The sequence below is a fragment of the Schistosoma haematobium genome, chromosome 3 (assembly GCF_000699445.3).
Source record: "Schistosoma haematobium chromosome 3, whole genome shotgun sequence".
Taxonomy (NCBI): Eukaryota; Metazoa; Platyhelminthes; class Trematoda; order Strigeidida; family Schistosomatidae; genus Schistosoma; species Schistosoma haematobium.
This window is the reverse complement of record NC_067198.1, coordinates 23,343,635-23,370,974: the sequence shown is the minus strand read 5'-3', so window position 1 is coordinate 23,370,974 and position 27,340 is coordinate 23,343,635. Positions and strand designations below refer to the sequence as shown.

General features: G+C 34.0%; 1 protein-coding gene across 1 annotated transcript in view; it reads right to left on the bottom strand.

Moving 5' to 3' along the window:
• Positions 1 to 12,122: 12,122 nt before the first annotated feature.
• AGBL5_3 (Cytosolic carboxypeptidase-like protein 5) overlaps positions 12,123 to 27,340 on the bottom strand; it is a gene marked incomplete at its 5' end in the record, with an annotated part of 30,083 nt that continues 14,865 nt past the window's right edge. The window contains 5 exons of the mRNA XM_051218993.1: positions 12,123 to 13,033; positions 14,906 to 15,269; positions 18,071 to 18,681; positions 20,453 to 20,835; positions 25,644 to 25,842. Coding sequence (XP_051069292.1) covers positions 12,521 to 13,033; positions 14,906 to 15,269; positions 18,071 to 18,681; positions 20,453 to 20,835; positions 25,644 to 25,842 — 2,070 coding nt within the window. The 3' untranslated portion in view covers positions 12,123 to 12,520. The remainder of the gene's footprint in view (positions 13,034 to 14,905; positions 15,270 to 18,070; positions 18,682 to 20,452; positions 20,836 to 25,643; positions 25,843 to 27,340) is intronic.

Sequence of the window (27,340 nt, the reverse complement as noted above, 5' to 3'; positions counted from 1 at the left end):
TCTGAAAATGCATTACGTGCGGCATCGTTCAATTCTAATTTGCGTGGATTATCGAGGAGTAAATCGGTTAATGGTCGTAACCGTTCTGACGCGTGTGGGATGAAACGTCGATAGAAGTTAACCAAACAGAGAAATGCATTCAGTTTCTTGAGTGTGGACGGCATGTTGTACTCCCTTATTGCACGTGCTTTGTCCTCACAAGGTAAAATACGCTCTTGCTTAATGATGTGACCCAAGAACATTATTTCTGATTTGCCCAGTTCACACTTGTCCGGGTTGACCACTATTCCATTATCTGGAAGGCGTTGGAATGGGAGTATTAGGTGTTAATAATGTTCATCTACGTTTGATGTTGCGATTAGCTGATCATCAATATAGACATGAACAAAATCAAAGTCTCGTACTATGTTGTCGACAAACCTTTGGAAAGTTTAAGCAGCATTCCGTAATTCGAATGGCATTCGTAGGAACTCAAACAGACCAAAAGGAGTCGTGATAGCGATTTTCTTGATATCTTCAAGAGCGACTGGGATCTGATGATATGCTCGTACCAGATCGATCTTAGAAAAGATAGTCGTGCCCTTGAGAGACGCCGCGATGTCGTGTATGTGGGGGATGGGATAGCTATCAAAGCATGTAACCACGTTTAATGCTCAGTAGTCGCTGCACGGTCTCCAACGAACCCCATCTTTTTTGCGCACCATGTGAAGGCGTGAGGCCCAGGGGCTGTGATAAGGACGATTAATACCAGTAGCTAGTAAATTGTCAAACTCAAGTTTAGCGAAAGCTAGCTTGTCCGATGCCAGTCGGCACGGTCTTGTCGTGACCGGGGTTCCGCGGGTGACTATGTGGTGTACCACACGATTGGTCACCGATGGAATATATTTGAGTGGTTTAGTTAATTTGGGGAATTCCTCGAATAAAGCGTGGAATATATCGTCACACGAAGCCGTGTTGGAAGATGCCCTCGTTGGGCGAGTGTATGCGGCTTTCCGAGAGCGTGATCTGACTCGAGGGACGTAGGGCTTGAGTATTTCTCAACGGTCTCGGAAGTTACGACGTGTATGAATGCAACCGTCTCTATCACCTTGAGCCGGGAAGTGACTAGTGCCGACATCCACGTTCGAAGATGACGTTGAGGCGTCTATGTACTTGTCCCGGTTGCCAGTTTTGCAAATATTTTGTCTGCTATGAGGGCCACCTGGATGAGTGATGCGTCCTCGAGCAGGGCCTTGATCGTTGGTTGGATGTGTGCTGGTGACGATTTGAGCCACAATTCTTCAACAATTTCGGAATCAGCTGCCGTAGGTCCTGCAAGGGATTGCAGGCGTGTGAGGTGGTGGCTCGGCTTAGCATCACCCAGAGGGTGACGTGTGTTATATCCCGGTGAAGATTAAATTACAGGTAACTTCCGAGGACTATTAAGGGACTAATATTCTATAAATATGCTTACTGTAAAACTATTGAACAATTAGATTATGTATATTTATATTCCGCTTATTATGAGCTTTATTTCGACCTATAATTTATTATTGTACGATTTACGGTTCTGAAGTTGTGCTCAGTCTATTAATTGCTGTCCCTCTCGTTCACAGCCACTTTTTGGCTTATTTGTGTACATATGTTATTTTCTATTTCATGGTACGTTGTGGTCTGTCTGATTGATATATAAACCGAGTATGTCTGAAATAAACGATTCGATTCATATTACAGAAGCTGGTAATGTGTTCTGGACTCAAGTGGAAGGGCTAGGAGGACATAAGACCAATAAGGACGCTAAACTGCTCATACCAGTTGAACGTCATTGGTTCGGCCTAGTGCGAAGATTGTATAAATCGTATTCTGATTGGTCGATAAGTCGCGTGATAGAAAAGCCAAACATCAAGGTCGTAACAATGTGCTAATAATTTCCCCAACCGTTCCTCCCTCGATGGGAGGAAATGATGGACGATTGTCTCCTTGAGACGATCATAAACGTTAGGCACATTGGGCTAAAGACGACCTCACGAACAGCGACTATGTGATCCCCTGGTAGAGATTTCGGAGCGTAGGCGTATTTTCGCCGTTGGCCTGTAATGCGACGGTTCTCGACCCGAGACTCCAATGCAGCGAGCCAAACTTTCGGGTCATGAGGGATCAAAGATACATGTCGAAAATGTTTAACCTGTACGTCAGAATCTATTATATTAATACTATTTTTATCTTTATCCGTCATCTCAAGTTGTTGCCAGAATATTATATATTGAAAAATATCAATGTCAAAATGTGCAACAGGCTTGGATACTTAAGTAATAGACTCACCACATTTGGCTTCTTTGGAAGATTTGGCCTCGATTAAAAAGTGTTTGTATTTTTGGGTTCACCAATTGTAGCGTGGCGTTGAGTCGCAGTTGACTATAATCACCGCTACAAGAAGGTTGCGTACCAGATATCGGAAGGCGATTGGAGGTTGTAGCGAGGTATACTTGTTGGCGATCTCGTGGCAAAGAAGTACAAGCGGAATCACTGAGCAAACGTAAGCGCGTGCAAAGTCACAATCAACGGCAGGAAGAATGTCTTTAGTACAGTTAAACAAAGAAGTACAGTGAAACAATCACTGGTACAATTATTTATGATAATAATTGTTTCCATTAAACCAATCGCGTTCTCATGATAAAAGCAGGTCACTACAGACTATTCATATTTAACGGGGAGATAGGTATTAAAAACCTGGCTGTTAGTTAGGCTATCGGAAAAAGGCAAAACTATTATTCACTCCCAATTCAGGGGATTGAACCGATAGGTAGACCACTTTCGGGAACAGTTCGACTAGTCTTCATTCATACTTCAGTTAACCACTTTCTCTAAGCAACCTGAATGGCAAACTGTTGTAAGTCTGATGGGCAGATCCCTGAAGTAAGTCCTGCAGCTCATAATGAAGTTGAAAAAGCTATGAGTAATTTAAAGCAAGAAAGAGCAGCAGGACCTGATGGACTAAACTCTGAGAGTATTAAGAATGATGGTTGTAAGATCCAAACTACGGTTTGGAGTGAAGGACAGCTGTCTGGATGAGTTGGATACGCACCCTCGCCCGATTGAAACCAAAACAATGTAATTGGGTACGATGACGGTTCTATAATTTATCATAAATTTAAGTGTACATTATTACCTAAACAAATATAACCACTCAGCTATCCAACCAATAATCGTTCAATTGATCAAATCTAAACAATCACCACAAATAACTGTTATTCTATCCTGTCTGGATAGATCACGTGCAGACTCGTTCAAAAGGTAATAATTGGTCGCTCTATAACACAGAGTGTTCTCAATTCTGGAAGAGTGCTTCAATTCACAACCAAAATGCACAATTCCAGTCAACACAGGTCAAGCAATCAAAAGCAGGGATAAACCAAAAACGCTGCCGCCCAGACTTAGTATAAAGTAAAACAACATAAGTGCAGTTCGGGAAGAAACATAGGGAATTAGTGAAGGTGTAGTAAAAACGAAAACTATAATAAAATACAAATATTAACAATTCAAATGTAGCCAAAAAGTTAACAATGTACAACTAAGAGGATCAATAGGAACAGGCTGCAATTAAACGCAACTCAATTTCGTAAATGTGCCCTTCAGCTTAGCAACCAATCAGGATGAGGCGGGAATTGTTACATCTGCCATCTTTGTGAGCAATGGCGATCGGCTTTCTTCGTTCTGTGCTTCTTTCAGCTAATTTTTTTGTGTAGCTATGTAATTTAATGTCTCAGTGTGCTAAAATGCCGCATTTAGTGTAATGTTCTATATGTTGGTGTGAAGTTTATTTCGAATCAGCGATGTTTTCTGGGTTTTTGCTGCTTCTACTCAAGTCAATGTATTTCTTCGGGCAATCTGGCTAATCTTGTGTTATAAAATGTCGGCCGGCTTTCTTCGTTCTCTGTTATTTTCCGCTATTTCTTTTGTGTAGCTACAGAATTTGATGTTTCAGTGTGCTAAAACCCAGAAGTTAGTGTAATACTCTGAACGTTGGAGCAAAATTTTTCCTGATTTTGCTTTGTTTTCTGGGTTTTACCTGCTGCTAATGAAGTCACTGTATTTATTCAGCTAAGCTGGCTAGTACTAACATAAGACCTTACGTTTTCAAACGACAATCGGTTATGTTTTACATTGTTTTCTAGATATCCGAAGCCGAAGTTCGTTTTTATTTAGCTAAAATAATTGTTGCTGCCGCCTGTGACTCTAACTGTTCGCATGTTCGTTCCTAACTGTCCTTTAGGATGTTATCGGCAAAATGAAAGGAAACAATCTGCGGTTTTTAATTTTCTTCATTATTATGGACAACACTATCCCACCAACGAGTCAAACTAATACAGAGTGCCCAGCAGTAGGGTATGTCGGTACTGATTTCGAAAGGACCCAGACTTCCGACAATTATAGATGAAGTCACAGATGCTACCAATCTATTGCAGAGGGTTTGTTATGAAAAATATGCCATATAACAGTAATAGAGGGGTTGTACTCATTACTCAGTGCGTTAAAGCAAGCTTAACATTGAAAAGCCGGAAATCTGCTACCAGTGTCTTGTGTATGTTTGCTGTTTTGGCCATAAAAGGAAGCCGAAGGGTCATGATCAGGGAGTAAAAAGGTAATTAACTGTTATTAAGCTCACTTTTTATAGATCATATTTCACCACTCGCAAATTTGTGTTTTCTTACGGTATGATATCAACTGGTACCCAATATGTTCACCCTTACGATGAAAAGTACCTGCAAATTTTCACCATCATATTCGAATTATTTTTGGACAACTGTCCTACAGTCTGAGTGCTTCGTACGCCCCGAGAAGCTCTATTTCTCCAACATTCGTAGTTCCAGTATAACTTTCTCACGCAGTAAGTTCAAATTAGACACTAGTCTTTCTAAATAAGCCTGTTAAGCTAATATCCGTGTTCTCTATTTCAGTTGATCGATGAAGACATGTACCACGTGCATCTGCTGTATACTGCCATTTCACTCCAATTCTAACTGTTATATCTTACTTTTGAATAATAAAATTGCTATATGCTGCAAGTACAGACTTATTTGTTTTGATGGAGGTAGGGGGGTTCATGGGATTTTCACTAAAGAGCTAAGCGAGTGCGTAAACCAGTGTAAGGTACCATACGGGGTGCATTTGAGTTACTAGTGTTCCATTAGTGCGGGTAGGGGCATTGCATGCTTGTCATATGGCATTTGAATTATAAGCTATAAGATAAGAAGCAGGTATGGTTAGGATGTGTAACGCGTGTCCATCCATCAGCTGGCGTGACAACCCATGGTGGTAAGAATAAGCTATGAGAGGACCCGAGTCTATAGGTCTCCCAAGGAAATGACGAAGATATGCACCAAATCACCTTATGAAGAGCGCCTCCACTCATTATAGACGTCTTTGAAGTGACCTAATGGCTTACAATAACCTTAACACTCCTGGACATACCCTAGAACACCAAATTAAGCTTAGTTCCAACACTAACCTAAGGGGTAGCACCCAGAAACTAGAGACACAACATAGCAGAATGGACTGTAGGCACAACTTTTATCCCTTAAGAGAAGTCAAATGCTGGAATTTTCTGCCGGCCGAGCTAGTCCAAGCGACTTCCCAGGAGTCCTTTAAGAGGCAACTGGATTTATTCTTAAGGACTAAGTATAGTACCATACTATGATTTACCGATTTCTTTTTCCTCTTTTATTGTTAACATACCTAGTTTCCTGCCTTGAGGTATTGGTGATCCCCTGCTACTAGGCACGGAAGCCTGTTAAACGAAAGCTTCTATTCAGTCCACAACCATTTGAACACATGAACTAGGTGCTGAGAGGCTCGCTTATCACAAGTTTCTTGCAACGATTATGCAGATAAAACAAGGTAGCATTAGATTCAAAAATTTATTCAAGAACTTTCATTAAGAATCGAATGTCAAACAAAGGTTTAAACCAAGTTCCCGTTTAAAAGTTGTATTGGTAATGTTAAGCTGCAGTTTTTGTTGTTTTTTTCCAAACGAAAGGGTAAAAGAAGTCACAAAATACCGGAAGTGGTTGTGAGACTAAAATGGAAGTCCAGCATCCTTTTTATCATCTGCTGTTCGTTGGATCTCCCGTAAACAGTTCCATAGGGCCATAGTTCCAAGGGCGAAACAGTTTTTAATGTCTGTGAAGGCTCACTACTGTTGCATTCTAAATGAAAAAATATTGATGAATTTAGTCAGAAATGTGGAATATATAAATAACCAAATCACATGTTTTTTAGCAAAGAATTTATGCAGTTGTGATTTACCTTGAGTTCATGAATATTAGATAAGGTCAGCTACTATTACTTGCGCAAAGCATATCATGGGCTTAGTACCGTATTGCAATGCTGTTATCATTTTGCTCCCATTTAAGTATTCCCATGCATCTGCGTCTAGTTTAACAGGAAAACATACAAGCAGAGTGTCTGATAAACTAAAAGTCCCAGTTGTCAAAAAGATTCTTAAGATTTGTCCACAGCCAGCTGCATTTAATTGAGACACAGAACACTCATCTTCTAAGACTGTATACTGCTGTTTTGCGGGCAACTAAAAGCTCAGACACTTAGCTATCTTGCTACCGATGTTATTGCTGGGGAAATTGTTTAATGACAGTGATCATGAAATATGGTCAGTGATCGGTGTACAGTTTAGAAATAAACACCAAACATACTTATCGTTATCTTATAATGTATGACAGCAACAGCATCATCCCAGCGTGCGATGGACATACAGTGTAACGCAGTCGGACTTGGCGAATAAAAATTAAAAACAGATCAAAATTAACTACATAATCTAGTTGCTTAATTAAAAATACATTATGAAATGGCAAAATCTGTGGTTACTTGAACGCACAAACGACAGTGTGCGATACATTAAGTTTACATGGTTGCGTTGCGGATAAGATCACCCATAGGAACAAAGTGCAAGTATATACATGGAGGGATTTTCACAAACACACAAAGCATTCAAAATGGATCTTACAATGGTCCAGTTTTAGCAGATAGATTAACTGAAATCTTTGTTAAAATCTAGGCAGTGGACATAATCTAGTCTGACTTGTTTAGATTTTTGATCACCCTATATATAAGAAGGAAAAAAATTCACTTGCGACAATCACAGAGGAATCACTTAATATAATAGGGTGTCTAAAACATTAGCTACAATAATGCTTCGATGTCCAATCAGAGCCCGTAAAGAGCAAACCTGAGTAAGCCAGGATGGTTTCAGACCTAGGGGTGGATGTGTAGACCAAACGTTCACCCTAAGGTAAAACGTTCGTGAAACCCAAACTTAGAAAATGCGTCCAGACCGCGAGCCTATCTTTAAAATGTAACTCAGATATCTTGGAAAAAGTATATGGAGTTGCTACTCATTATTTTTTGAAATCTTGAGGTTTACCGTCTACAGTTCGAATAAAACTTGGTAAACTTCTTTAATACGGCTTACTATAGAATAAAAGGTGATCTAGGTTTCTTTTACAGAATACCTAGAAATGATTTTAAGGCTAATTTGTTCTAATATTTGCCTTATATTAAACCAGAAGAACCCAGAGAACATCAGAAGCGAGTTCGAAAGCCAGAAACGGAAAAAACACCCACGGCATACAGGTTTTCACACCAAATAATCTACTCATGGTATTGGCCAATCGAACAGGTGGTCTCAGCACCTTAAACTGATTCAGTCAAGATATGATTAGCACTTACTAGAAAAGTACTAACGAAACTTTCCCGCCTTCTGTCATCAATATATATTTCTATATCTAGTCTATAATTTCTCTGTTTTCTCTTGGATCCAAAGTTAATAAATTACCCATTATCTTATTATTTTACTAATTCATATCGATTGCTTTAGTTGTATCTTCCATACATAATCTCATCCATTACCACTCCTATTGTTACCAACACTACTACCCTAAAAATGTGCACTGAAATATTTCATCTCGCTGTGCTAAGATGGTACTGTGACTTGAACTTATTTACACACGTACCAGGTTCTACGTTGCGTTTAGCTGCCTAACAATGAAATCATATAGATGGTGGTTGGAGGTAGTCAACAGGAAATCCTGGACCCGGGTTTCGTGCTACTTGGCACTCGTCAGTAAGGTGTACCTGTAATCTTGAGGGAACTGGTGCTCCCTGGCGGATTCGATATCGCGTCACCCAGCTTCACATTCAGAGACACGGCTCGGATCGCTCAATGGTAACTAGATACACAAAATGAACACTTATTTGGACTCAGCGTAATATCCTTCTCAATTAAACGGCTCAATGAAGCAATAAGTCTCTGGTCATGAACTACCTTATCAGTACCATGAACAATCAGATCATCTTGATAAACTACAACACCTTTAAAAATCACTGGCTACCTTGTTCATTACTCTCTGAAATATAGCTGGAGAACAACCTAGACCAAATTGAAGGAAGTTGTGTTAGGTCCCGATAAACATAATGAATGGTACCTTTGGAATCCTTTCATGGACCAATACTAAACGTATATTTTTATCCTATAATTGTTAAATAACTAAACTATTCATATTCATATTCTTCTTATCATAAGCTTTATTTTGACCTATGAACCATTATTATACGTTTTACCATTCTTGAATTATGCCCTGTCTACTACCTCCCACATTCGCAGCCACATTTGGCCAAAATTTGTACAAATGTTATTTTCTATTCATGCTACGTTGTGGTCTGTTTGATTGGTATCTAAACTCAGTATGTTTGAAATATGAGGATTCATATTGCAGAGTCTGAGACTGATTTTCTGAACTTAACTGGCTGGGCTAGACGGAAAGCAGGACCAATCAGGACTCTAGGCTGCTCGCACGTGTTTTACGCGTCCTTGGTCCGATCGGTAATTCGCTGCTTCTGATTGTCGGCTTTGGGCTATAACAATTGGCGACGGGGATGGGATTCGAACCCACTCAGGGAAACCCCATAACAGGTTGTATATGTGCAGACCAAAAGGAGTGTTAATGGTTTTCAAGATAGGTGAAGATTGATCTAAAGGGATTTGAAGATCAGCATCGTTTTAGTCAACTTCCGAGAACACTTTGAACTATGAAGTCCATTTAGAATATTTTCAGCTTCCACTGTCGTGCATGTTTGCTTCAACAAACGGGTGTTCAGTATTAATCTATAGTCACTAAATATTCTGGGGTCTTGCCATCTGACTTCCATGGCGTAACAATAGGAATACCCTTTTCTGAAGACTGAATCGGTTCAACTATACCTTTCGCACACAAATCGTTCAATATCTCATGTACTGCTTCTCGTAGAACATAGGGAATTATTAGTCTTTTAAGAAAGATTGGATCACCCTGTACTTCAAGTTTTATAGGCCGAATTTTCATACATCCACTGCACTTAGCATATGCAGCTATCAAAGTTTCAAGTAAAGCCTCAAAATATTTTTAGAAACTAATAAAGACAACTCCACTTTGAGCCTTTTCAAGTTCCTTAAACCCAGTATTGATAGTCCTGTTTCACTAACTAAAAATTCACAAATCATGCATGAAGAATTATCATCTCTTATTAGCAATTCATAACATCCTCGTATGGGCAGTCGGTATCCAGTATTCCCGAAAATTGAAACTTCAATGGGTCTTACCACAACGTTAAAATCTCAAAATTTCAAGTTCGTGAATGAACTAATGGACTCTATACTGCCTGTGTCCACAACAAAGTCATGAAACGAACCAAGGGTGGTATATAATCGTTCCTGAATATGGACATTACCTTCCGAAATCGTGGATAGAGATAAATGATCATTAGGAACATCCGAATAATTGGGATCCAAATTACAAGATTTAGGACCACTTGAAGCAAAATAAACAGTAGTTTTGTATACTGACTGAATGTGTCCTATCCTACCACATTTAAAACATTTAGCATTACGAAATGCACACGAATTACGAGAATGAAATCCGCCACAGGATAAACATTTACCAAACTTATTCTCGCTTTTGTTGTTTGCTTTGCAATTCTTTGTTGAATCATTTTTCATAAACGCGAGTCTGAGTGACCCTGATAGCACAGATCATCACGACGACTAGGCAAAGTATTAGAAGTTTTCACTGATTATTAATCAAGCTTGTTTGCTGCCTCATAGTTAATACGTGCTATTTTCATTTCTTGGGATGGACTTTTGGGCCTCTAAATTAATTTGTTCTCTAAATTCGGAATATTTATCCCATCAATCAACCGATAATGTAGCTGCACAAGAAGTTGATCATCGAAACTACACTTGGCAGCCTGTTTCTGTAATTCGAGGACAAATTCTCTAACCTTTTGATTGTCCTAACGAATCATTTTATGAAATTTTGCTCTTCCACGGCGTTCGAAATTAATAAACCTAACATGATTTAACAGTAGTTCTTTGAGAGTTGAGTATGGAAGTAAAATAAGCTTATCTGGGAATATCAAAATTTTTGGTAAGCTGTAGGCATCCTATCCGATGAATATGAGGAAAGCAGCCAGGACGTTATCATCCTTAACGTCTTTCCTGAGCATAATCCAGATTTCAAAACTTCCCATATTATCTTTGAAAGCTTTAAAATTTGAGTGTAAATCCAACTGTCCAGTCACAGGCTCCATCGAAACGCCAATGTGATGATTAGAAGTATTCGAATTAATGTGTTAACTAAGAATTCTCAAAGTTGTGCCATTTAAGGCAGACGGAACTAGGAGAGCAAAAATGAACGTATTGTATTTGGAGTTCGTAATCGGCGAGTAACCAAGTACAAAGGAATGATTAATTCGCACAAATACTACAATGACATTTACATAGAAGTATTTACATTTAGTCGGTTGATACTATCAGCTGACTGGCTGAAAGTTTCCGATCATCTACTCTCATGAAACAGACTAGCGTTTTTTTTAATGTCAGAAGTTTTGAAATGTCAGAGAAACAGGAATATCATGTTCTAAACTTTAAGTCAAGCATTAAGCTTGAGAAATATGCTATAATTTAAACGTATTGGACAAATTGTAATTGCTAAAGGAAACTACGTTTAATATATATTTATATAACATTACACTTATCGTTCAAGTGAATATATAGTTTATTTTAGAAAAAGCAATCAAATAACTTGAAAATGATTTTTAATTAAACTCAGTATAAATTCTAATTTCTCATTATTGCCATCAAGCTTTTCAAGAACAGAGTACTTGATAGACTGGTGTAGAAATGAAACTGACTAGACTTATAGTCACTTCAACTAGTGAATTCATTGATAAGATTTACTCATCATTGGATAAGAAATATGCCAATAATGACTGACCAATTAATAGCAGTCAATCTGGTTCTCATGTAAAATATTAGTTAAAGCTTATAAAAGCATAAGTGATGTAAATCGAAAATTAACGAACAACGGGAGTTTTTTTTGAAAATTATTTCACTTAATCCGAAGTTTCTAAAATATTATCACTAAATTTTGTCCATTGTTTATTCTATAAGATGTTAGATACATGGTTCACTGGTATACCTTTTTCTGTTCCAAAATTGTTGTATTTTAAACGTAATCTTTTCTATCTACTTTTTTACTCTGGACACAGTGAAATTTTTCTAATTGTTTGTGGGTCGTGATCGTGTTAATCATTCATCTATTCATGTCTTTTTGCGTTAATCTCAATCATGAATAAATCGAGTAGTGTTTCAGTTGGTTCATCTTTTCTCTTTCTCGCTTGTCAACCAGTCAAGTAGTAGAATAGTTTACTTTGCTCTGCCCTAAGGTCGTTTAGTTACATATCAAAATCACATATTACTAGCCTCAAGGTCGAAGTAGATAGCCTATAGTATCTTGGCTTTAAACAAGATCGAGACAAGTTCTGCTTTTTATATTATTGGGTAGACAGATCAAGGATGTAGAAATAAACGTTTCAATGTTTCTATTTATGATGTAACCGTATTCCATGAACCATTATTTATTATTTTATAATTTCTTCGGTCAATTATGACAGAAAATAAAAGGTTATCAATATTTAATAAACTATTTTAAAGTTATTCTGCAGAAATTATGTCATCGTCAAGTGCAAGTTGTCAAAGAAGGTAGTTTTGTAATTATTTATAAAAAGATATGTTAATTAGAAGCAAAACATAATTTACTATGAACATTATTCATTTTTATCCATACACCGTATAAGCATACTGGAAAAACAAAACCAATTCAATAAAAGCTGTAATGAAATGTGGTTGATTTTTGTTTGTTGTTGACCATAGTAGCATAGAAATATGAAAAGAAAAGGAGGAAAAGCAAGTGGGAAAAATAAAAATAAAAAAGAGATTACTGTCAAATACATTGTGAAGACTATATACATGTGAGAAGTTGACACGAAAACTGTCTAGTCTTGACTACTAATTTCTTTATATTGTAGAAAGGTAACTAAATCTGTTTTTGAATGTTTTAAAGATACAAGGAACGTACAACGAAAGCATAAATTAGTTTGTGTATTAAGGATTTCCTAACTGGTAAGGAGAACAACAGCAAAATATTTACTGTCAGTCCAATGTTACTGATTTAAACATTTCTTTAATTTCTTTAATACAATCTTCAGATTTTAAGGTCATCCTTAAATCTGTCCATGAATTTGATCGGTTCACCAATGGAATGAGAGTATTTTCTTTATTCTCGGTGGTAGCATTTAAATCACTATCACCAAATAAAACATGACAGCATGCTTCATTACTATTACTATTATTTGTGCAGGTTATGTTTGATTGCTGTCTTTTCCAAGCATGATCTTTAGTTAGTAATTTATTTTCATAATGGGGTGTTTTTATTGATTTCAATCTAGATGAGCGCAATCTTTGATGACATACCGTGTTGTTGATAACCCCACTGAATACTTTATCATTTTTCGACTTTTGCAGTCGTTGACATTTTGCTGAAAATGGTTTGTTCTTGGCATTGATAACAGTCGAACTATTCGTATTTGAAGAAGGATTAGAATGTTTTGTAGATCCTTGTCGTGATTCATTTAGACTAAATTTCTTCGAATTGACGTGTTTAGTCTAAAAGTAATCATGGGTTTAAGTTCAATTTAAGATAAATTTGAGTACAGTCAAATTGATAACTAGTTTCTATGGTTGTCTAACAGCTATTGAATAATCTATAGAAATCATAAAGATTCGATAAATTCAAAACACAAGTAGTGCAAACAGTCAATCAATGCCTTATAGTCAATAGAATCTTTTCACGATACTATGGAAATGTAATGGAAACCTAATATTGAATATAATTAATATTTGTATACAATATTCTGACTCCATTATTATTCTTTAGACAAGATCCTTATAATGTATAATAAATTAAGTGTTTAAAGACTGTTTACTTTTCAAGTTGATATTAACGCAATATATACTGAAACCAAAGTGCAATTTATCAGCTATTTTTATCTTGGTTCAAAACTTTTTAAAATGTGTATAGCGTGTATACTAAATGATGTTAAACTATGGACTTCATAATTTATAAAACAGGCGTTAGATGTCCGGAGTCTCCATGACTCAAGATTTACAATTTTGGTGTGTTATTGTGGATGCATGCAGTCAAAAATTCAAATGATCAGGCTGTAACAGTGTTAACAATGATTACATGTGACATTACTAACGTTTGTTTTTCTTATTGCAGGGTAGCAAAGAGTAAATGTACTGGAAGAAGAGGAACAAGCCCTACGTAAGCCGAACCTGCAGAACAATCGATAAAACTATTTTGTAATAAGTTTCCTTTTTTGTACTCGAACTGCGTCTTTCAATTTTAAAATATATCTGTTGTGCCAGTACGCCGCGTTCTTACTTCAGAGGCATTTACCGGTCCTGATTGTTGTGTTGTTGTTTCAGACCAGTTAATTACTACTACACAAGCACATATAGTCAATGTGTTTATCCAATCTGATGAAACGTGTTTTTTCTGAATATTTAATTGAGTTGAATACAATCGGTCATTTAGTTAAATTATCAAAGTTACTTTTTAAAAATAATATTTCTAGGACTTGTCTTATAAACATATTTGTTCTCGTGAGAAGCACTGACTAGTGGAGTTCAACCGGGTCTATTGTGAAATAGTAACTCACTGAAAATAACGGTGGATATGTCACTCAATTTCATGGATTAGTTGAAGTTAGATATTAACACCATTGGATGCCGGCCAGCTCAGTGGTCTAGAGGTTAAGCGTTCATGCACGACATCGATAGGTCCTGAGTTCAAATCTCACGAGGTTGGATCGTGGATACGCACTGCTAAGGAATCCCACAATAGGACGAAACAGTCGTCCAATGTTTCCAGGTTTTCCATATTGGTCTAACTTTAATTGACTCATAATCTCACCTACTAAAATTACTGTCATATCCACAAAATCTCCTTCTGATACTGTTGTATCCTAGTTAAGATTAAATTACGAGTAACTTCCGAAAACTATTAATGGACTAATATTTTATAAATAACAGTAACTAGATTGTGTATATCCATATTACTCTTATTATAAGCTACATTTCGATTGATAGATTATTATTGTACGATCTAGTGTTCTTAAGCTATACTCAGTTATTTGATTACCGTCACACACGTTCAAACCCACTTTTAACTTCATTTTGTATAAATGTTATTTCCTATTTTATGGTGCAATGCGGTCTGTTTGGCTGGTATATATACCAAATATGTCTGGAATAAATGATTCGTATAGCGGAAGTTGTTATTGGTGTTTTGGACTTAATTGGACGGGCTAGGCATACAAAGGACCAATAAGAACGCTAGACTGATCAAACCGGTTGAATGTCATTGGTGAAGAACAGTATAAGAACGAATAAGTCGTATTTTTATTGGTGAATAACTAACCACATTTAAATGATTAAAAATTTAAATTTCACCAATTATTTAAATAAACTTACTTTTTCATTTGAATACTTTTTAAAATATTTATTTTTTATTAGAATTGATTTATTATTCTTATCTATCAATTTATATTTGTTATTATTAAATTTATTGATTCTATTCAATGAAAATAGGATCATATTAGATGATGATTGATTATTATTATTATTGATAATTGATATGTTATTATTAATATTATATAAAGATTTTTTATTTTTTGTTAGTAATAATAATGAATTATTTAATGAATTATATTCTGTTGTTGTAATTAATTCTTGATTTAATTTTTTATTTAATAAATGTTTGTCATTAAGTGAGAAATGAATTTTATTTTTATTTGTTATACAATTTTTATTAATTATTTCATTATCTTCAGGTATACTATAGAAAATAAAAGAATAAAAGAAACAATATTTAAAAGATATTATAAATGATTTAAAATGTAATAAATATTTAATCGATTTTTTTAAATTGATCGTTTAGATCTTCTTATTGATATTTTGTTAAGTCTTGCTGACTGGACGCTATATTCGTTCCTAAGCTATTCTGATAACCCGCACGCTAGAACTATACAGAGTCCTGAACACCAGAAAGAAGACGCAAAGTATGAGAGAGACAATTTACTCCAAGTTTCGTTTTTGTACAGAAAACACGGGTATTTATAGATCTTAACGTTTGTTACATCAACATCATATTTCGGCCAATCCGTTAGCGACATATAATGCTACTGACCAATAGTAGCACGCCACGATGGAATTCTAGAATGCTCCATCATGCTCTGATTGGCTAGGACTCTTCGACTCCTTTTGGGCCTCTGGAGGCTCCGTTGAAGTTCTCCGAAAGCCGACTCAACATATTTAAGACTATAATTGATCCATCTCTTATTGGTATATGTGAATTCTGTGAGGATAGGATTGATTTTGTCTTAAGTTACAAACACGTATTATCAGTTGTTGGGCACCATAATCTTAGTTTATAACAAATATTTTGTTTTGATGAAATATGTTTATTGTTTATAAAGTGAGAAAATCAAAATAGATTTGTTTTGCATACTATATTCCGTTGAGAATAATGAATGGTTACGGCTGGGATCTATTTATGGTCTAATATTATACATATGTTTCTATTGTATAATTGTTAAATAACTAAACTATGAATATTCATATTCCTCTTATTATGGGCTTTATTTCGACCTAGAGACTATAATTATTATACATGAACAGCATCATTGATGGACGAGGTCAATCTGATGCAAATGTAAATTCGAAGATTGGTAAAGCAAGAGCGGCATTTCTACAATTGAAGAACATATGCAACTCTAAACAACTGTCAACCAATATCACAGAATCTTCAACACGAACGTCAGGACAGTTCCACTATATGGAGATGAAACTCAGAGAAATACCACAACCATCTGTTTTATCCCGATAAGAATTATGAATGGTAACTTTTGAGAACTATTTATGAACCAATACGATGCATATATTTTTATGGTATAATTGGTAAGTATCTAAACTATGCATATTCATGTTCCGATTTTTTTAAGCTTTATTTTGAGTTATAGATTACTGTTATATGATTTACTATTCTTAAGTTATGCTCAGTTTATTAATTACAGTCTCTTACATTCACAGCCACATTGGACTAGATCTTGTGCAAATGGTATTTTCTATTTTATGGTGTGATGTGATATGTTTGGCTCGTATATAAACCCAGTATGCTTGATATAAACGATTCATATCGCGCAGGCTGAGATTTGTGTTCTGGATTCAACAGGCAGGGCTAGGCAGGAAGAAGGGCTGATACAAATTAAGACAGAAGATGCATGAATAAAAAACAATCATATATTCAGAAATTGACCACATTCTATTTGTCTGCATGCTGTATGTTGTTGCTATAAGGATTTATATGTCTAATGGTTCGTTTAGTCACTTTCGAAATTTTAATAGTTGTATTCATGAGCCGATGTAAGCTAGACCACCAATTAAAATCTGGAAGCACTGAACGGTCGTTTCGTCCTAGTATATGACTCATCGGCGGTGCACATCCTGGAGTTTGTAGAGGCTAATGTTCTCAGTATCTGACTCCAATAAATAATATCCCGTTAACTGAGTATTTTAGGTAGGCTTAATCTCCTAGTAGAATTACGGATTTTACTCGAGATTATTGAGAAGCCTGAACACCAGTTATAGAGATAATTTATTGTTAATGATTAATAAAATTCCACAAGCGTACGTTGAGCAAGCACACGATGAAACAGAGTGAGTGAGTCAGTGTGTGTGTTTAAAACCCATATATATTTTTGAGAGTTAATCGGGTGTGGATAAATTATCGATTATCTGCACATTGAAACCAATAGGAGGATAGCTTAAGAGTTAATGTGCAGACATGCATTCGATCATACACACCGAAATTAACATAGTGAATTAAGAGTCTGAGTTACAATGAATAGACAGATGATACAGTGGCCAAATGGGCTTGCCACAAGTTCTAATGAGAAGTCATGACCAGTGGAGTCCAATCCGTGTCGGTTAGAGACATGTGTCTACCTTAGACAATGGGTGAATGGTTGCACAAGATCATGCATCAATCGATCGAAGTTAGACATTGACACCGCTGAATGCCAGCTCAAAGGTCTAGATGTTAAGTGTTCGCGCACGAGACTGCAGGTCCTGGATTCGAGTTCTACATGCAGGATCATGGATGCGTACTACTAAGGACTCTTATACTAGGACAAAATGACCGTTCAGTACTTCCATGTTTTCATTGATGTTCTAGCTTACATCGACTCATGAATACAACTAATAAACTTACTACAGACCCCACAAACCCCCATTTTAATAAAACAAATTTGGAAATTAACACAGATTATAAATTCAATAACATTTAAAAATGGATTCTAATTCCATCTGATAAGTCCATATGAACATAATAGATCAAATTCGGAATTAACTGATATAAATTTAAAATATGTTTGAAAGAGATTTCGACTTTTCATTGAAAATACTCAACCTTAGCTTCATACTACTATGACTAACAGTCATTTTGTGTCGGTTATTAAGTAAAATAATGATTATTGTTACAATTGTCAGATTATAATATATAGTTAAGTTAAACATGTTAACCAAATGAATGAAAACAAAATCTGTATAATTGTAATACTATAAGTAATATAAACTTACATTTTCAATAATTTATCATTTTCAATCTTATGACAAGTTAATTGATCATTTATATCATTACTAGTATTATCTTTTAACAGATTTTTATCATTTTCAATGTTTTGATCTATTGTTTTACTAGTTGTATCGCAATTCATCCCTAAATAATCATAATGCAAATTTGATGAGATCTGATTTTTTTGATGACTTTCATCTATTACCGTTTTGTTGCTGTTTGATGTTGATGACATACATGAATATGGGGCAGAATTCAAACTAGATAAATCCACTGATTCATAATGAGGTTGCTCATTTTGATGTTTACTCCATTTAAAATTATGGGTAATTAGATTTAGTTGGTGTGAATGATTTTTATAATCTGATTGTACTGTAAGTAGGTTCGTTGCGTTTTGATCAAGTGAAGTTTGAGTAAACTCAGAACATACAGAAGAAGTATTTAATACCTCTTTTGAACTTCCGTTAGTCGTTAATGATCTATGAACCATTTGTGATCCGCTTATATCATCAACTTTTGATATAAGATATTCTGTGTTTCGGGTTATCAGTTGTTTATTCATTACGTTGTTCGGTGCAATCCCTCGTATATACTTCCGTACCCATTCTCTCAAAGTCTAGGTAATAAGGAAATAAACAAGCTTATGGAATCTTGAAATTTAACACTTAGGTGTATATAATTATTAAGAATAATTGACGTAATATTTACAACATATGAACAACTTGGGATTATTTCAAATCAGTCTACATATGCTATTATTTCAGTTTTAAATTAAGAAAGAATGTTCTCTTCAAATTTCTACAGATGAATACCTTTGAGTAATCTAGTTTTGAAAATTCTAAGATTCATAGTTATTATATACTTAATTGAAGCTTTGGAATATGCCCGATAATTTTTCTGAATCAATTCATTAACTAGGTACGTGGGTGTGAGCCACTCTCTAAATATAAAGGCTTATGATGAGTGACAAAAACAAATCAACTAAAGCAGAGTTCGATCTTGATAATACGATTATGGACCAAACCTTAACTTTCATCAAACCCCAAAAATATTCAAATGAATAGAATCTTTTTTTGAAAATAAAGTCGTTTATTACAAAAGTAGAAGGTTCCGGGTTTCAATCTCATGTTGTTTGGTAGGAGCTCACTTCTGACTTGAGCAGTAACTGTACCCCTATTTTTCAGTGATTCTCTACCTTATCTTACTAAGCAAGAAAAATGTTATGAACTAATCAATTTCAATAACATAGCATAATCACGATTATTTCTATATGTGCAACGTTAGACTCAACTAAGCTAGTATTCATTTAGTTTACACGTAAACTAATCAATTAAAGTACATTCATATCCTACAGTCATCTGATTTATTAAAACGTGTAATTAAATTCTACAAAATCTTAAGGAAATATAATTAAAAAGCTCGTCGGTATAACACTGTTTGTTTAACTCAAATATCTTCCACCAGACCACAGATGAATTTAAACAGATGAAATTCTGGTAAGAATCATTAGCTGCCAATGACATTAGATGATGGTAATTTAACACAGCACTTGGAGTTGAAAATATGAGCTATTCGATCGTAACCCTATTGTTTAAAAGCATATTCCTCACTATTATACTTAAATCATGTGAATTAATTCTCCTGAGTAGACTCAAACTCAGAAGTCAAGTGCAGAATGTAAAGGTATTCTCAAAGCAAATAATGATATACAAATCATTTGCAGAATGAAAATTTGATGGTTTGGAATTTTAACTACGATACTTAATTATCAATAATCAATCGACTCATGAATTCAACTATTAAAATTACTACAATATCCATAAATCCCATTCTGATAATAATCAGTTTATTCCATTTTAGTCGATACCTTATTTGCTAGTCCTACTTTATAACGATGTTCCATTGAGGTTTACTTTTCATATACTGACTTCTGATACATAAAAAGTAACTCATACCTTAATCTTTATTAGCTCAAATCTAATAAAAGATTGGATATGCTAACCATTAATTCAAATATCTATAATAAGTTCAGATGATAGGTTCAGATAGAGCAAACCATATGTAGGCTACGTGAAACAACATCAATGGGTTGTTAAACTTATTATCTACAATCAATAAAATGTTTTGCTAACAAGAGTATGTTTTATGCTGTCAGTTCGTATTTAGCTTGGGTACACATATATTAACTCACTAACAGTGATGTTTTTATTATTGCCTACCGTTTATTAGTTATCTGATAAATTACTTTTGTATGTTTGAAATACATAGTTCCATCTCACGAAAAATTTCAAACTTTCTACTTAAATATAACCTTACAATATAAGTGAATAAATAAAACAACTTTAAAAAGCCTTGTTTATTTAAATATACAATAAAAAGTGCATTACATTAGTATTTAGAAATTCTGGTAGCGATGACCACAAAGTAGGAATACCAACGTTAGACTCAGCTGTTAAACCACCAAGACTTGCAATTTTTGGCCATGGATTGATCTGATTAAAATCTAATATAGTTATCATTAATGCTCGACCAACGTCTTCATAATGAGCTGGAGTATAACGTGGTATACCATTAAGTGCTTGATTTCCACTGTGACTAGTATGACTTGTACTTGAGGATGCATTAAAACTAAAGTTAAATGATTGGCTACTAGCTGTATTCACCATATCAGACCAATAAGGACCGTAAAATGCACCTATTGGCGTGAAACATTTACTGTCATTAGGATGCGCTGAAGCAATAAATCTTGAAAGACGACCTGGTAATGGACCTGAAGAGAAGTAATAATATTAAATTAGTTTATTATTTTTATTACCAGATAATTAGTACATTGATTAGAAACTAAATCTTACAATGAATGTGGAAATTATCCTGTTATTTGATTTATACTTATTTAAATTATTTCTTGGTTTCTTTGATACAATTGGTTTAGAGATTCTTATTATATATTTTATATTCCATCAATATTGTAGTGTTCGTAAAATGTGAGTATCGATCAGACTTTAGATAAATCATGAGTAACCAAAGCCTTGAAAGAGGTAAATTAGTGGTAGTATGAATCACCAATTAAGAACTAAACGACGATTTACTTCAACAGAGAAATGTGTTCTTTTTTAAAACCTTAATTCGGCTTTAATAGTAATTACAAATTATCATGAAATCTCGGTCTATGATTCTCATTGAAAGCTTCACAATTTTAAGCAATTAATAAAATGAATGGTAGGTGTAGACTACCTGGTTGTAATCCTTGAGACGATACCAACCGATAGTTAGAGACCCTGAATGATGTGGCTCAAAATCGTTTGAAATGGTGCAGGTGAATCTACTCTTTTTGTTCTCCCAAATTCTCATCTTCTGAATTCTTCATGTCCCGTTTTTCCGCTTTCTAAATTTATTTAACTGAATTATGCTCCTTGAATAACATCTTCAAACCCTAATCTTTACGATTACTACTTATACTCTTACTACCTCTACCACTACGGGATTTGAATCGACAACTGCATCTCTGTGCTAATATGGTATGGCAACTCGAACTGATGTACGTACGTACGAAGTTCTACGTTGTTACTGACCAACTGACTGATGGAGTCATGAAAACATTTAGTTTAGTAGTCAAATGAACAACTCAAGTATGGTATGTTAAAGTTACTTTACAATAAAGTATTTTTAGTATCACTTTCATCCGTAAGTCTACAACGTACTTTGATGATAAATTTCCTAATCAATTTTTAAAAAAAATTAGAGTACCGTATACTTGGGTTTTTAAAAGAACTTTTTAAAGATAAATATGTATGAAGATTACTTAGGTGGATGTTAGTTTACTGTTGACCATAAAGAAAACAAAATAGGTATCACTGATAGAATCACGCTACATCATGAAGTGATTTAATTCAAAAATGTAGAATGATGACTTTTAACTCGGTTATCAACAAATATCGTATTTGCCACAAGAACTAAATATTGTATGTTTCAATTCATGTAAAGTTGTAGTTACAAACTACCTAACAGTCTTAAAAGAATATGGACAAACTGTTCAATGTTGAATAATTTTGGTCACTGTTTGATGGATATCGATTTGAGAAAAAAAATAACTTGAGAGAAACTGAAAAATTAGATAAAAATCAAAATCTTGATAGCTGTATGCAAGAGGATGTTTTTATATTCTGTATATCATAGAAAATCTATAACTAGAATATGTTACAGTATATATTTATTTTAAAATATAATGAGATCTTAATTAATATCTCAAACGGTATCAAAATTTAAACAATAGACATTATGATTAACAGGATCTTGGTTTGATCTTTGATAGGATTGTATGTTCCCTTTGATGTAAAGTATATTAAGATGGAAAAGATGTCTAATTGTCCCATATTTATAGTAGTACATCTACTCTTAATAAATCTGAAACGAGTGTAACTTACATAATAAAATGAAAAGAATAACTAATTATTATTTATTTTCAGGACATTTTCTTCAACTAATACTTATTACATTAATTCATATTGAAAGTAACTAATTATCATATTTGATGTAAGTTAAACAACTTGACACAATGTATGAACTTATAAGGAAAATTAATTAATTAATTCTTCAATGTTTAGTAAAAACGAAATGATTTATTATTTACACAAAAGAAATAGAGAAAGAATAAGTAAAATATTCACACCATTACCTTATAAATTATAGTGATTGTTAGATATTATATTGAAAGCCTTTATTTAACTCAACTCTGAATATGAATAAGATATTTATTCAAATTACATCTACTTGTAATGTCATTACTAATATGATATTATAGTACATCTTAGAGATATATAAGAATATACAAAAACTTTCACAACTTTTCCTATTCATTTATCATAATTCAATTGAATGAATTAAGTTTATCATAAAGAAAACATTTTTAGCTGTAGATGTCTGTACATTTCATACTAAAATAAATTAGAAGAATGATGTAGATTATTTGAAAAGAAAAAACACATCTTGAGTAACCCATCAAGTGTCATTGTAAAACAATTTTGTTTTATCTGTTGATCTAACAAAACTTTTGGTTAGGACTGTATAGTAATAACTTGTAAACTTGAAAGTTTATAAATTGTTAAGTTTGTAAATAAATAATTTCATTTTCAAATAAATAAATGCAAAATTTATAGCAAGTTAAAACAGTAGTTATTACATTGCTTCTAAATGCCCTGGTACGGCCGAGGGTGAGGAGAGTCAGCTCTTCCTCTCGAAATGCTCTCACATGACCACGCGCATACAGCCACTGCCAATGAAGTCCTAATCACTTTCTTCTCGTGGCGGGGGTGTTGTTTGCAAAATTGAGAGAACTATCAGCGAATGTCTGGTGCTTTAACCGGGTCGGTGGAAAGGGAGAGTCCACCTAGCGGAGTTGGAAAACCGTGATTCCAAACCGATGGCATACATGGGCTCCAGGATCCTAAGGAAACAAATGGAGTATGAACCAGTTATTGATCACTGGCTACCATAGAACTGCATCTCCTGACGTTGCTCCACTGCCTTGTGGATCAGACCTTTACGTCGAAGGCTCGAGGCGTAGCTCCCTAAGAAAACCACCTGTTTTGGTCTGAGCACCTGGACAGTATCACAACCCACATACAAATCAAGTGACTTATGTGGCGCAAATGTATTCGATGCCTTTTTGTAGCAATATTTATGTATTCAAATAAATAAATAATCCTTTGCTTGTAACTTTTAGGTGAATATAATATTAAACTAAACGAATTCATAACGTAATCCAAATTAGAGTGATTAATGCCTAATGGGTTTTGAACACTACCACTAAATGAAATGTAATATTAATTAAATATTTTTTAGTTGTTTTTATTTTTACAGTTTATATCTTTAAAAATCTTATACTAAGTTGGAAAAACGTTTTAGTTATAATTATCCTCAATTCACATTACTATATAGTCAAAAACATTTCGGTTGAAGTTATACCACGTAAAATTAGTGAAATAAATTTACTGGTTAAATCAACTTTGTATTCGTAAACAAAATTAAGGTCATGTTTATTGAAAACTATCATCATTTATTTTCTTGATGATATACAGACGATTCTAAATCTGATCAAAAAAACAAACAGTTTAAGAACTTTACAATTTCTGAGATTCTCTACAATAGTGAAGCAATTTCAAGATAATTTTGAATTTTCTAATGTATATGGTCAGACATTAAGTATTTCTGTCGTTTGTTATTAGTTATTATTATTATTAATTATGATCGGACTTCAAACGGTTTCAGAACTGTTCAGTACGCGATGTTCATTCTCTACATTAATTCCGCAGGTTATGGAAAAAATATTTTTAATACACACTTCAAGTTATTTTATATCTCAATGGATATATTCCGTTAACTTCATGCTAAATCATATACTATTTAAATAGTCATAATTGATATTATAATAACGACGATAACCAGAACAGTTTTAGAATTTATTATACTTTTGCCAGTAAAATACAAGCGATGTGTTTCGTCCTATTTGAGATCTATTAGCTAAATGTCATTGAATATCATTGTCTACATTCTCATTAATGCTTGAAACCAATGTGTAAATGTTCATTTACCAAGTTTTGCTTACTGAACTGATGAATTCATATCCATCAGTTTATTTACATAATAACTATAATAATTGGTATTTCTCTGTTGTTTATGTTAATGATTAAGATTATTAGTCATTGTAAACTCTATAAGCATAATTTTACTGCTTGCAATACAAACTATCAGCATTGTGATAAGTCAGAAAAGATATGTGATGTGCAAATGTAAGAAAATCTAAATACATTTAAAGCAATTCACTGATTTTCAATTATTATTAATATCATAAGAGTAGATTAGGTCACTTGAAGAAATAGGAAATGTTAGCCTGAGTTAGCTTATAGAGTATTTTAAAGTGTAGAGTTTTATGAACTTGATTGTTGATTTCATGCTTCATTATTTATATAAAGTTTAGAACTCCAAAACTAATGTAAAAGTTATCTTAGAGTCTCCAAATTGCTTCAATTATCATTTGTATGATACACTACTTGATTTGTTATACATTCAAATTTATAGCAGGTTTTTTTATATTTTAGTAAAGCTTTGGTTAATTTGAGTAGCTAAAATAAGAGTGTTAAGTGTTTCCTGTCATTTGAATCCTTTGTATGCTTCACACTTATTGCACAATCACAAGAGGTAGTGTGGTATTAATAGCTTATCAATATGGTTAGATTGTTTGAAAAGCCTATAAGATTGTACAAGTAAATATCTTCTGTAAATATATTGGAATTTTCACTAAATATGACAAAAAGTTTTGGATTCGAAGAATGTTTTTAAATGTGCGTAAGTTGGAAGAAGCGAGCGTTCAGAAGTAACAGCAAAGAATTGTATGGCAAATTATGACTATTCACCTTCTACTTAGAGCCCATTAGTCTGTACACAGTTTTGTTTACTTATTTGGTTATCGACTGTTTTTGTGCTTACTATGTTTAGGTGATGCTGCTCAAACTGACATCAGTACTGGTGTAAAGTGATTTTTGTTTAAAAAAATTTTTTTAGTAAGTCAATGAAACATACCTGAATTATAATTACATTCAACTGTATAGCAATGTGTTAGTCCTAAATGTTTCCATAATGCAACACGACCGGCACCTTCTTTAGTTGAAGTTCCTTTACGATCTTTTTGATACATATTGCGTAAACTAAAGTTACATGAATCGAAATCAAAGTAGATTGAATTCACTCCAACCAATAAAGCATATAAAACATTATCTACCTAAGTAAATATAAATTTATTTAAATAAAAGAAAAGAAATTATAAACATTACTACTTACATTACAGTTTGTTAAAAACATATCCAAAATAATAATAATCATAGTCTGATGTTAGTTGGGGAAATCTTTAAAAAACTACAGAGCTTCAGGCAAATATCTCATCCTCATTTGGAATATATACAAAAAAAACAATATAATTCCGTATGAAAATAAGTACTTTTAATTTTTACAGCGATTAAAACATCAGGTAACAAAAGAAATGTGAAGCTGTTTCTTCATTTTACTCTATTTTTGTCACTTCAATATTTTTAAGACCCTTCAGTTAATTGAATACAGCATCTACCTTTCAAAAACTAATGTAAAGCTGTTATAATCATTATTCTTTTATGTGTTAATTGTCTATAAAGAATTTTATTTATGATTGTTAACTTATTGAATTGGTCATTGATTTATAACTCTTAAAATTACCATTATTGTTATTGAATTGACAACTGTAATTGAATACTATTAAAGCAGGAATGAACAACAATTGGATCGAACTAGAAAGGAAGGCCCAGAACAGAGTGTGATGGAGAATACTGGTCGGTGGTCTATGCTCGATTGGTAGTAACAGGTGTAAGTAAGTAAGTAAACACTATTAAAGTGGGGTACTATCATAATTTAAGAGAATAAACTAAAGTAAGACATTAGCTCGTATTAGTTTGAAGTAAATCCATTGATATTCGAGTACGTTTCTTCATTTTCCAGGTACTGACTTTGCATAGAATCTTCAAATATGGTTAGTTGTGCTTATCAATAATTTATTGTGACACATTTGTCGAGATAAATCACATTAAAGTTTGCTTTTGCTATATAATTTTAAAGCCAAGATAGAAGTATTTAGTCTGATTTAAAATTATTTTATAATTTATTGGAAATCTAGGTTCTAAAATTGACTATAAACCAAATACTAATGAAAGTTGAACTTTGAGAGTGTGTAGACAAAACGTTCAAAGTCGTATTAGTCAAATATCAAAGTATTTTTATCAATCACATATAAAAAATCGAGTACTAGTGACTAATATGCTATTTAATAGTTGAGCTCATGAGTCAATTAAAGCTAGACCACCATGGAAAACCTGGAAGCAGTGGACAGCCAATTCGTTCTAATATGGGACCAATGGAGTTCAACCGAGTCTGTTGTGAGATAGTAACTTACTAAAGACAATGGCGGGTGGTGGTACAATCTCATTAATTGGTTGAAGTTCAACAATAACATCGTTTGATGCTGGCTCAGTGGTATAGGGGTTAAGCGCTCGCGCTCGAGACTGAAGGTAATGGGTTCGGATCCGGCGAGCAGGATCGTGAGTGCGTACTTCTAAGGAGTCCCATAGTAGGACGAAGCGGCCTTCAAGTGCTTCGAGGTTTTCCATGGTGGTCTAGCTTTAATTGATTCATGAACTCAACTCAATCTCCACAAAAATACCCTACCGATAATAATATGCTATTATTTAAAAAGT